General features: G+C 45.9%; 1 protein-coding gene across 6 annotated transcripts in view; it reads right to left on the bottom strand.

Moving 5' to 3' along the window:
- The window catches only part of ARID3B (AT-rich interaction domain 3B), a 61,475-nt gene that overhangs the window by 22,730 nt on the left and 26,496 nt on the right, over window positions 1-12,249 (bottom strand). For all 6 annotated transcript variants that reach the window (XM_035259229.3, XM_002753327.6, XM_009005244.4 and 3 more), the window contains exons 3-4: window positions 4,144-4,215; window positions 3,879-3,951 (exon numbers count right to left, since the gene is read on the bottom strand). In XM_035259229.3, the coding sequence (XP_035115120.3) occupies window positions 3,879-3,951; window positions 4,144-4,215 (145 nt within the window). The remainder of the gene's footprint in view (window positions 1-3,878; window positions 3,952-4,143; window positions 4,216-12,249) is intronic.

Here is a 12,249-nt window from a genome sequence, read left to right as displayed (position 1 = left end):
AGGCTTTCTCTGCACTCCAGTCTAGGGTGAGGTCCCAGCACCCACTCCCTTGGCACTCAGTCACAGGAAACAATGCCACCTGACATGGCTTGCTCTCATGTACCTGGCTGGAACTAAGATGATTTCCATTAAAAGTTTTTTTTTCCTTTTTTCTTTTTGAGACATGGTTTCACTTTGTCCCCCAGGCTGGAGGGCAGTGGTGCAATTTTGGCTCATGGCAGCCTCCAACTCCCGGCTCAAGCAATTCACCCACTTCAGCTTCCCAAGTACCTGGGACTACAGGCATGCACCACTATGCCTGGCTAATTTTGCTTTTGTTTTTTGTAGAGACTTCAAGGTCTCACTATGTTGCCCAGGCTGATCTTGAACTCCTGGACTCAACTGATCCTCCCACCTGAGCCTCCCCCAGTGGTGGGATTACAGGAGTAAGCCACCACATTCAGCTAGGTTTTTCTTGCAGAGGAAACTTTACATCTTTTTAATCTTTTCCATCTTTCCATGCCAGAGGATCTCAGCAGGGGACAATATTGCCCTCCAAGGGACATTTATGACATCTAGAGATACTTTGGATTGTTATGACTGGGGGGCTGCTATTGGTATCCAGGGGATAGAGGCCATGGATACTGCTAAACATCCTACAGTGACCAGGTGTGGTAGCTCACACCTGTAATCCCAACACTTTGGGAAGCCGAGATGGGAGGTCAGGAGTTGAGGTCAGGGGTTGAATACCAGCCTGGGCAATATAGTGAGACCCCATTTCTACAAAACAAAAGAGTTAGCCAGGCATGGTGGCTAACTTTACTCAGGAGGCTGAAGCAGGAGAATGGCTTCAGCTCGGCACTTCGAGGCTGCAGTGAGCTATGATCACACCATTGTACTCCAGCTGAGACAACACAGTGAGACCTTGTCTCAAAAATAAAAACAAAATCCTACAGTGCACAGGACAGTCTCCACAACAAAGGACTATCCATCCCAAAAGTCAACAGTGCCGAGGCTTAGAAACCTTTTATTAAAGTAACAAGTAGCAGATAGAACAGAACGGTTTCCCTTCTCTTGGTAATGCCAGCAAACAGTGAAATACCTGACCTAAGTGCTGAAGAGAGGACAAAGATTTACTCAGGACCTGAAGAACCATCAAGTGACATTATCAAAGGGAGTCACTCACTCCTGCTTTGGGTTCACCCAGTAATATGCTAGATGGCAATCTGGCAGTCCCAGTTGCCACAGAATGGCAGGATATGCAGCAAAGACTGTTCTCTGCTGCTGACTCTCAGTTACGGGGCAGCTGGCTGAAGGACACAGATGCACCCGAAGGCAGCTTGACTACCCTGCATGTGGCAAGCTGAGCCAGGAAAACCAGTAAGACTGCTCACACAGCAAACACGTCCTGAGCACCGTCCTGCCTGGACCTGTGCTAGCATTGGGGACATGAAAGAATGACAAAGTGGCCCTCCTTGAGATGCTCCCAGTCTAGTGGGGACATAGAGTAGTAAATAATCATTGATCTTCGCAATTGGCTTGGCTGATCTAACTTCCGTTTTCCTTTAAAAATCCTTCAGGGAAGGGAGAAAAACAATAAAATAGAAAATAAAGAGGTGGAGCTCCACTGCTGATTAAAATCTATATTGCTATGGCAGCCCCTATGAGACAGGATCAGCTCCTGGGTTTGCACCAGCTGGGCTTCTGGAGCTTGTAAATAATTAAAAGGTAATTGGAAGGGGAGACCAAAGTATTAAGTGGATTTCTCTCTCTCAGGGCAAACAGGGAGGTTTCATTGCAGCAAGTTACATTATCTTTCAGGATTATATATATACATATATATTTTTGAGATGAAGTCTCACTCTGTTGCTAGGCTGGAGTACAGTGGTGCAATCACTGCAACATCCGCCTCCCAGGTTCAAACGATTCTCCTGTCTCAGCCTCTCGAGTAGCTGGGAATATAGGCACACGGCACCATGCCCAGCTAATTTTCATATTTTTAGTAAAGACAGGGTTTCACCATGTTGGCCAGGATGGTCTCGATCTCTTGACCTTGTGATCCACCTGCCTCAGCCTCCCAAAGTGCTGGGATCACAGGTGTGAGCCACTGCGCCTGGCCTCAAGAATATATTCTTAGTTTTTTACGGACACATGCAGTTCCAGGTAACAGTTGGAGGAGTTAAACTAATTAGGGCTGCTCAGACTGCTTTGATGGGCTTAGAGATTGGGGAAAATCAAGATTCAAAAACTTTCAATTGCCTTTTTAAGCAAAGCAGCAGTAACAGGCATGCTACCAAGAAGGCAATAAAGCTTCCAAAGGTAAAGGGGTGGGAGGGAGGAGGGAAAGACAGAGAGAGAGAGAGAGAGAGAGAGAGAGAGAGAGAGAGAGAGAGAGAGAGAGAGAGACACACACACACACAGAGACTTCTTAGGTCTCAATAAAGTTGTTGACATGGGCACCAAGGGATGCATGATCAGATAAAACAGGATCCTGGGAAGAGGCTACTGGGAGTAGCTCTCTGCTATGGTTTTGTCCTGAGGGTGATGAAGGTGGAGCCACACAGGTTGCTGAAGGCCTTCTCCTAGAGAGGCCAGGGTGCTGGCCATGCGTTCTGAGGGCTGGCCTGGCTGCTGAACCCATTGCTATGACTGAATACAAAGCCAGAAGTTGAGTCACTCAGCTCAAAACTCAGTCATGCCATAGTCTACAGTGGAGATGGCTCCTGGGGATGTGAGGGGAGGAGAGAAGAAAAAGAGAACTGAGAGGGTGCATTAGAAAGCAGATGCCAGCTGGGCGCAGTGGCTCATGCCTGTAATCCCAGCACTTTGGGAGGCCAAGGCAGGCGGATCACTTGAGGTCAAGAGTTTGAGACCAGATTGGCCAACATGGTGAAACGCCGTCTCTAAGGGGAAGAAAAAAAAAAAAATCAGCCAATGTAGCAGTGTGTGCCTGTAGTCCCAGCTACTCGGGAGGCTGAGGCACGAGAATCGTTTGAACCTGGAAGGTGGTGACTGCTCAGATCACACCATGGCACTCCAGCCTGGACAACAAAGTGAGACTCAATCTCAAAAAGAAAAAAGGCCGGGTGCGGTGGCTCACACCCATAATCCCAGCACTTTGGGAGGCCGAAGTGAGCAGGAGTTTGAGACAAGCCTGATCAATATGATGAAACCCTATCTCTACTAAAAATACAAAAATTAGTCAGGTGTAGTGGCATGCACCTGTAGTCCCAGCTACTCAGGAGGCTGAGACAGGAGAATCGCTTGAACCCAGGAGGTGGAGGTTGCAGTGAGCCAAGATCGCACCATTGTACTCCAGCCTGGGCAACAAGAGTGAAACTCCATCCCCCTACTCCACCCCCCACCAAAAAAAAGCAGATGCCTATGTACCTTACTGTTCAACTGCAGGAATGTTCTAACCAAATCAGCAGATGCAAACATCGAAAACCAATGGGTAAGAAGAAAGAGTTGGCCTCTCCTTTCCAAAACATCCGGAGGGGCCTCTATTCTTTCACTTACCTTTCTCAGTCTCTATGAGACTAGATATGCCAATAAGAAGCCCACACGATAGATTAAGTGAAGTCCAGGGTAGCTATAAGGCTTAAAAAAGGCATATTTGAATTTGAAGCGACTCCAGAGACCAATTAATTGGAAGAAAGAGACACAAAATGAGGCAGAGCCAAATGTGGAAGATGATTCCATCTATTTTATGCCATGGTCTCCTCTGTCCTTCAATCTGGCTATCAGTTATTTGGCTATGTGCAGAACCTACTGGCAGTAAATGCCGCTTGTCCCCCTGGATATGGATGACTGGGCCAGGATGCCTAACAGTGACTAGCACACAGTAGGTACTCAGTCAGTATTCCCTGAATTGGAATGATGAATAGAGGCACACTCACCCCTCTTCTGCATAAAGACGAAGAGGTCATCCAGGAACTCTTTCCTTTCAGGATCACCGTCCAGTTCATACAGCTGCAATCCCAATCCCCCAAGAAAAACACACAATGAAAAATTCCATCTTGCTGAGTCTTATACCAGATACACTATGACCATCTGAATCACTACAAATGCAACTCACTGGCTACTTCTGTCCTTATTTCTTGGGGATCGGCTATAATAAGCCAGAACTGCCCCTATCTATATCACAAAGGAAATATTACAGACCTTGGCAAAATCTCGAGAGATCTCTCTTCCCCGGCCTCCATCTGCATCATCACTCCAGGCCAAACCACCATTCTAAAAGGGAACAAAACAAAGTCGAGAGGGGCAAAGGAAGAGAAAGAGTTAGGATAGAGGGCAAGGAAATCATTTAGAGCAAAGATGAAGATGCTGAGCAATTGTGCTGTCCTCACTCACATTTAAAAGACAACTCAGAAGACTGATTCTGCCACCCTCACAGGGGTGACATCTTTTTTTTTTTTTTTTTTTTTTGCTTTCAATTTGGTTACAAAATAAGAGGGCATTGGGTGGAAGAATCATCTTCATTTGTTGGAGAATGGTGGGTGTCATTTATACTTGACAATCCTGGAAGAGGAAGACACAAAGGCCCACGTTGCTTAGAATGGGCTCATTCCCAGCTGACCCCCAGAAGCCATCACTCTGAGATATACCACTTTCCTGCAGACTAAGACACCTAGCCTGGTTTCCTACACAACACTCTAAGTGATAAGGGTCAAAGTGAGCAGGACACATACATTCTGAAGTCCTGGTCTCTCAGCCAGGCCTCACCATTCACCTGAGCCACATGGCAAGAACCCATGGTGATACAAGGGCCACCACGGCTTGAGATTGCTCCCAAGGTATAGCCTGTCCCCTAGGGCGAGAGTTCATTTTTATTAGAGAAATAATGAAAACCTAAGCCTAATCTAATTGATTGGGTTGAAGCAACACCATTCAACTAGGAAGGGATGGGAAATACTCTTTCAACTTGCTTCCTACCTTTATTCAGTCCAGTAACTCCTATGCCTCAAATCAGGGATCCCTTCTGTGGGAAGCCTTCCCTTCAACCATGGCTACACTAAGTACTCTAGAAGCAATCTCTGTTCATTTCTAGCGTAGACTTTAACATATTACTTGGGAAGTGTCTGTCATTCCCACCATATGATAAGCTCCTTGAGAGCAAAGGTGTCTTATTTTTCTTTGTCCTCAGGCACATAGCACATTGCCTGGCACACCAACTAAGCACCTCTTCAAAAAATATACACACACCTTACGGGGGTCAAAACGTCTTTGTACTAGTGAGGGTATGAACTCTCATAGTATAACTCTGTTGTTCACCCCAGACCTGCTGGTCAGTTGGAGGTCCCAGTGGCCTGTGCGCACTGAACCTGTCATATTCATTTCTCCCCCAGGACCACAGGCACATGTGCACCACGCCACCCAGCTGGCTGAGGTACGTATGTGGTGAGAAAAGGATGTGTGGGGCTGGGGAGCAGTGGTTTCTTGGGAGAACATTCTTTGAAATCTTCTTCTAAAACCATGTCAATGAAATAAAAGCCTGGTTGAATTCCATTCTCTTCCATCTCCCGCTTTAATAAAGCTCGTCTGAAAGCAGGAGGCATTATGCAGTTGTATTTTGGAGCCATACTTTGTTTCCCCTATTCAAAGTGTGCTCTAGGATGCAAACCCACTTTCTTTTTTTTTTGAGACAGAGTTTCGCTCTTGCTACCCAGGCTGGAGTGCAATGGCGCAATCTCGGCTCACTGCAACCTCCGCCTCCTGGGTTCAGGCAATTCTCCTGCCTCAGCCTCCTGAGTAGCTAGGATTACAGGCACGTGCCACTGTGCCCAGCTAATTTTTTGTATTTTTAGTAGAGACGGGGTTTCACCATGTTGACCAGGATGGTCTCGATCTCTTGACCATCCACCCGCCTCAGCCTCCTGAAGTGCTGGGATTACAGGCGTGAGCCACCACGCCCGGCCGAAACCCACTTTCTGATAGCAATGTGGCAAACAGCAACATAAGTATAACCAAGAAGTGACACTCTGTCCGTTGAGATGAAACAGGCTATACCAAACTGCTCCCTGCTTATCTAGTAAAAGCCGTGTGTATGGAAGTGCTCGGTATGCCATCTGACCGTGCATTCATCATCTCCCAAGGCAGGCATTGTTGGATCCCTTCCTACGGCACCTTCAGCTCAGGGTAGCCAATAACCAGGCGGGAGGAACATTGTTTAAAAAGGAAAAAAAAAAAAAGCTAAAGCTCATCCCACATTGTAATTACAGTCACCAGAAATCTGGTGTCATCTGGTGGCAACTAGCACAATGAATAATCAAGATGAATTATCCCTGTCAGGTCAGCAAAACTAGACAGAGTTACATTCCCCCTTTCAAAGGATGCAGTAGGTTGCCCTAATGCCCAGTGATTTTGTTTGAGCCAGTAATTCCTGCTGGAAAGTCAATTATCCCGGGAGCCTCTATCGGCTAAAAGACATTAAATGGGGGGATCATTGCCGCTTCTGTTATGTCAGCTGTTTACTACGGCAGCTCAATTCCCAACTCTCTGGCCAGAGCTCTGAAGCTGATCTCAGTTCACAGAAGGATTCTTTCTCTATCAGTCACCAAAAGAGATGAAAACACCATTTTCTTTTTTTGCTAATTATAGTAACTTCCAAGCACTCTGAATGCTCACTCAAAAACTATTTAACACTCAGTTAGGTGGAAAGCATGGAATCCACAACCTAAGAAGTCAGCCGGGGCTTTCCACAGCAGGAGAGCAGTGTGAAAACAAGCACGCTAGTGTGACCACTATGTGACTATGTGTGAAAATAAACACCCAAGTGCGAGCACTCAGCTCCAGGCATGGAGAATGCCTTGGCAGGATGGGGGCTGGGGCTGGTAGGGTCCTCTTGGCTTCTCCGGCTTTGTCCAACCTTTAAGAGAATCCGGGCAGTGGGATGCTAAGGCCTTGTGCAGAGCCCACTAAGTGTGACCCACTTAGCTTGAAATGCCTCCAGCTTGCTGACCACAGAGGTCAAGAAGACTTGCCAGAGCAGGAAAGCAAAGAAACCTAGCTCTCTAAGTAATCCCACTGTTGGACCCATTCCACAGATAGGAAATGTCAGTTACTCCATTTATAAAAAATGTGGGGAAAACAGTTGCCCAGAGAGGAGGTATTTTCGTTTGTCCAGCTCCAAGGCAAGGATGGTCCATTCAGCTGGGGCTGATGGAGAGACGTTTATTACATTCTTTGTCTGAAGGCAGTTAAACTTCGATCCCGCTTCACAGGATTTTCTGGCTGACGTGAGAGTAATTCCTCAGCCCTGCCTGCCTTTCGCAATCTAGCAGAGCCTCCTGCCTCTGCCCACTAGGCAGATTCAATGCCTTTCTCCTCTGGGCTCTATCACCCAGGTTTAGTTAGTTACTTGTCTGCATTATCTCCAGCCCTGATCACATGGACAGCACTGACTGGCTGGGCACGGTGGCTCTTGCCTGTAATTCTGGCCCTTTAAGACCAACCTGCGCAACACAGGGAGACCTTCTCTCTCTCTTTTTTTTTTGAGACAGAGTCTTGCTCTATTGCCTAGGCTGGAGTGCAGTGGCATGATCTTGGCTCACTGCAACCTCCGCCTCCCAGATTCAGGCATTCTCTTGCCTCCGCCTCCGAAGTAGCTGGGACTACAGGTGCATGCCATTACACTGGATTAATTTTTGTATTTTTGGTAGAGAAGGTTTTGCCACGTTGGCCAGGCTGATCAGGGAGACTCCATCTCTACCAAAAAAAAAGAGGAAGCACCAACACATCTGCTAAAAGACAGAGATGGGCTCCCCTGTGGGACCTCCAACCCCACAGCTCCTCTGTCTTCCCTTTCCCCTTTCATGGGGTGGGTTACAGGCTTAACCAGTGCTTTTCTTGGTTCTTAACTCTGATCAACTGCTGTAAAACATGGCTCACTTATGCAATTCAAGTTTGTGTGCTGGAGGTTTCTTGACCTATCAATAGGGTATGGGTGTGACTACTAGAAAATTATCAGTCCAGAAATTATTTTTTCTTGGATGCTGACTGTGGCTGAGACTGTAATGGTGGAAGAAAGCAGGTAACAGCAGAGGCAGATGGAGTGTGAGGAAAACACACCCAAAAAGAAACAGCTCAACATTTTAGGGATCGAGAGGCCGATGAAGAAAGCATTTCAGTTGAAGGTTTGCTGCATGCAAGTTTAACCTGCCCAGAGAACAGGCTTTGTTACCCCATTGGCAGGAGGCAGCAGTATTAAATAGCCCAGAAATGTGTGTGGGAAGTCAACAGTAGCCGGAGTGGCCACTCGCTGCCATTTACAGCCTTCTCAGCCTCTCCTACTTGAGAACTGTCTTTCAACATCTTTGATCTCACCAGGAGCTCACAGGAAACCGATAGTTTGGTCCCAAATACACACCCAAGACTAGCTTTGGCTACTATACCCACATTTAGCTAATTTTCCCCAGGAAAAGAAGGTTGGGGGAAAGAGAAAAGTAGCAGGAAGCTAATGTTTGTGTGCTTTCTGCATACCAAGGATTGGACCAGGAGCCTTACAAGCATTTCCTCATTTAATTCTATAATGTAGAGGTGGTTATTTTAGAATTGGGAAAACAATGGCTCAAAGAGCTCAAACAACCTGCTCAGGGTCTCAGAGTTTCTTAGTGACAGTGCCAGGATGTAAACCCAGGTCTGTCTGGCTCTCTCTGTTACACTATGCTGGTTTCAAAGAATAACACTAAGTGTTCTGGGGGGAGGGGGGGAATTAGGAAGGGAGAAAGGAAGAAAAAGAAGTGAGAATAAAATCCTCTGTCCATAGAAGCCTGAAATGCCCAAGTCATGGCGCTGGGCAGCTCCTATCAACGGGAGATTCTTTTCATCCTTGCTTTATCCCATGGCTGTATCTGGGCACTTTATGAAAACCAGCCCTCACATAATCCTTGCCCAGGAGAGTTATCTGGGGATACCGAAATAAGAATTGATAACTTTTTACCCCTGCCTCCAAAATAGACCATTCCAGTAGAATGAGCCCCATCTTCCCCCAGAAGACAAGAGATCAGGGGAGAGGGAGAGAGAAAGAGAGAGGAGGGTTACACCTCTGAGTGCACCAGAGGAAGATGGCAGCTTACACTGTGACATGTACAATAGGCCTTCAAAAATAATGAATAAAGGTCTAACCTGACTGCTACTCAAAATCAGAACAGTGCTTCCCTAGCATCTCAACCCCGGAACCCATTTTAACAGCACACAGGGGAAATGAACAGACTCACTATCTTTGAAAATCTAAAGGTAGTGAGTGAAGAGAAACTAGGCTTTTCCTCCTTTCTCTCTAAAGCCCCAGAGGGCACAACTAGGGTGATAGGCAAAAGTTACTGGGAGGAAGATTTCAGGTCTACAAAAAGACTTTTAAAAACAATTAGAACTGTCCAGTAATGGAGTGAGCTTCCCAGCTTCTGGGAAGCTTCCTATCTCTGGATGACCGTCTGTATGGGATGTCATGGCATGGAATCCAACATGAGACAGGGTTGGATGAGATGGTCTCTGGGGCCCTTTCTGTCCCGAGAAGCAAAGATCTGATGACAAGTTTATTCAACACAGATTTCCTGAGAACCTACCCCAGGTAGGGCATTGTGCAAGCTGCTGAGAATACCATTAAAAAAAAAAAATAGTTCCCACCATGGAGTCTTATCATGGAATTGGAAAAACAAACTGAACACACGTATAGCATATAACAGTGAGTCAACAAGTAGGAGATGAAGAAAAGGATGGGTGGCTTAGAGGTGGAGGTTAAGCTGGCCTTGAAGAATGGGTTGAAGGGAGATTTACAGTTTAAATGAGCATGGAGTGGGGGATAAACAAGGCATGTTTTGACAGGGAGGATATAAGGACAGCAAGTCTGAATGGTTAAGGTTGAAAGAGGCTGTGAGATGCCTTGAATACCAGGAGAGAATTTAAACTCTCAACTGTGAACAGTGGGGAGGCAGTGGATGTTTTCTGGACAGAAAAGTACATGATTAAATCAATGTTTTAGACTGCTTTAGTGACCTATTTTTGGTGAAAAAAATAAAAATAACAGAAACATACAAACGTACATTTGGGATCATGGGAAATTTTCACTTTTTCTTTTTTATTTTTTTTCATTATATTCATTCATGTACAAACATTTGATCACCTAGAATTTACCAGTTACTGGAAAAGATTCTAAAGAAAAAAAACAAGACATGATCGTCTCATGGAACTTACTGTTTAACAGAGACAATTACAAAATCCAATACGCTCTTTGAATTAAAAAGAAATTATTTTCTAGATTAATCTGAACCATTTGTCACGACTTATCATTTGCTTTCCACCCTACAATGAAGATTTGGAATCGGGTTGCACTGAAATCAGAGAGAACTTCTCATAGAACTGAAACCTTCACAACATTTATGTAGTCTTTCTTTTTTCCTTTGAAACAGAGTCTTGCTCTGTCGCCCAGGCTGGAAGGCGGTGGCATGATGAGGGCTCACTGCAACCTCCGCCTCCCAGGTTCAGTCGATTCTGGTGCCTCAGCCTTCGGAGTAACTATGATTACAGGCACTTGGCACCATGCACAGCTAATTTTTTTTTTTTTTAAGTAGAGACAGGGTTTCACCATGTTGGCAAGGCTGGTCCCAAACTCCTGACCTCAGGTGATCCACCCACCTCAGCCTCCCAAAGTGCTCGGATTACAGGTGTGAGCCACTACACCCAGCCTAGTCTTTCAATTACAAGTAAGATTTTTCAGTTACAAGTATGATTTTTCATCTCATCAAAAACGTTTTTAATGCCCCTCAGCAATGATTTGTAATGCCGACAGATTTTGTAAACAGTAATGAAAATTTGAGAGGGAAAACCTGCACTGGGGCTAGGTGGCTGTGCAGTAGCCTGAGCTGAGAATGTGGGACTGGGGGAGATGGAGAGAAGCAGAACCAGGGGGAAATGAGTGCCATAAATGGCAGCCAATTCAGAGAATCAACTGGATCTGGATTGAAGGGATGAAAGAGAATGATTCATCTGAATTCTTTTTTTTTTGGGGGGCGGGGGGAAGTGGCACCGGGCAAAGGGCCCACACGGCCCCCAAGCCCAGGCTCCTTGGCCTCATCTGAATTCTTATAGAGATAAAAGGTTATGTTCTGATGCAAACAGAGGTGGGACAGTGGATCAAGCAGGAAGACTTTAAGCACTAATGAAAATAGACCACTGTCTAGCGGGGTGGGGTGACAAACCTAATCTCACAGCCCTGGAAGAAGCCAGGTTATGGCACCTGGCAGCAGAAGACGCCAAAGGCTTACTGCTAACCTTCCAATGAGCAGAAAGGGGTAAATTTAACAAAGGTCTCCCCATCCAAGAAGGCTACCTTGGATCCTCTTTTCACTAGGATTAAAAAAAAAAAAAAAAACCTCCCCCGCCCCCAAAAAAAACAACCAACCAGACCACGCCTCTAAGATCTCAGGAGTCAGCCCTGCATTCCTTAGAGCTCTACCTCCCCAGAGACAGAAGTGCCTGACTTTAAAAGCAATTAAGTATCAAGGCTATTTTAGGATTACTCCTTGACCACCTGGAATATCTTATTAAAGCACAGCTCAGATGTCCAAAGCTTTTAGTTCCCATTCCTCATTCCTCCCCAAGGCAAGGGTTAACCCCTTCCTTGGGGTTTAAAGCCCAGCAAACAAGTCTTCACTTGGGCTTCCCATATTTTGGTACCTCTCAGAAACTGCCCTGTCCTTAAATCACCATTGTGCATACAGACAACTTTTACAGAGATTCTTGAGAGTTCTCTGACGATATAGAACAGGGTGTGGTGTAATCCCAGCACTTTGGGAGGCGGAGGTGGAAGGACTGTTTAAGCCCAGGAGTTTGAGACCACCCTAGGAAATATATGGAGACCCCATCTCTATAAAATTTTAAAAATAAAAAAATTAGCTAGGCATGGTGGTGCATGCCTATAGTCCCAGCTAATTGGAAGGATGAGGTGGGAGAATCACTTGAGCCTGGGAAGTTGAGGTTTCAGTGAGGTATGACTGTACCACTACACTCCATCCAGCCTGGGCGACAGGGTGAGACCCTATGTCCAAAAAAAAAAAAAAAAAAAGATGCAGAACAGTAATGTGTCTATTCTCTATAAATCAAATATATTATGCACCCCAAGGTCAAGGATCTAGGCAAATTCCTAGGACCTGAACCTCCAAGTCATCATTAGAAAATCACTAGATTTCAGGCTGGGTGTGATGGCCATTGCCTGTAACCCCAGAGCTTTGCAAGGCTGAGGCAGGCAGATCACTTGATCCCAGGAGTTTG

The sequence above is a fragment of the Callithrix jacchus genome, chromosome 8 (assembly GCF_049354715.1).
Source record: "Callithrix jacchus isolate 240 chromosome 8, calJac240_pri, whole genome shotgun sequence".
NCBI lineage: Eukaryota > Metazoa > Chordata > Mammalia > Primates > Cebidae > Callithrix > Callithrix jacchus.
The sequence above is the reverse complement of the archived record's forward strand: the minus strand, read 5'-3'. Positions and strand labels throughout refer to the sequence as shown.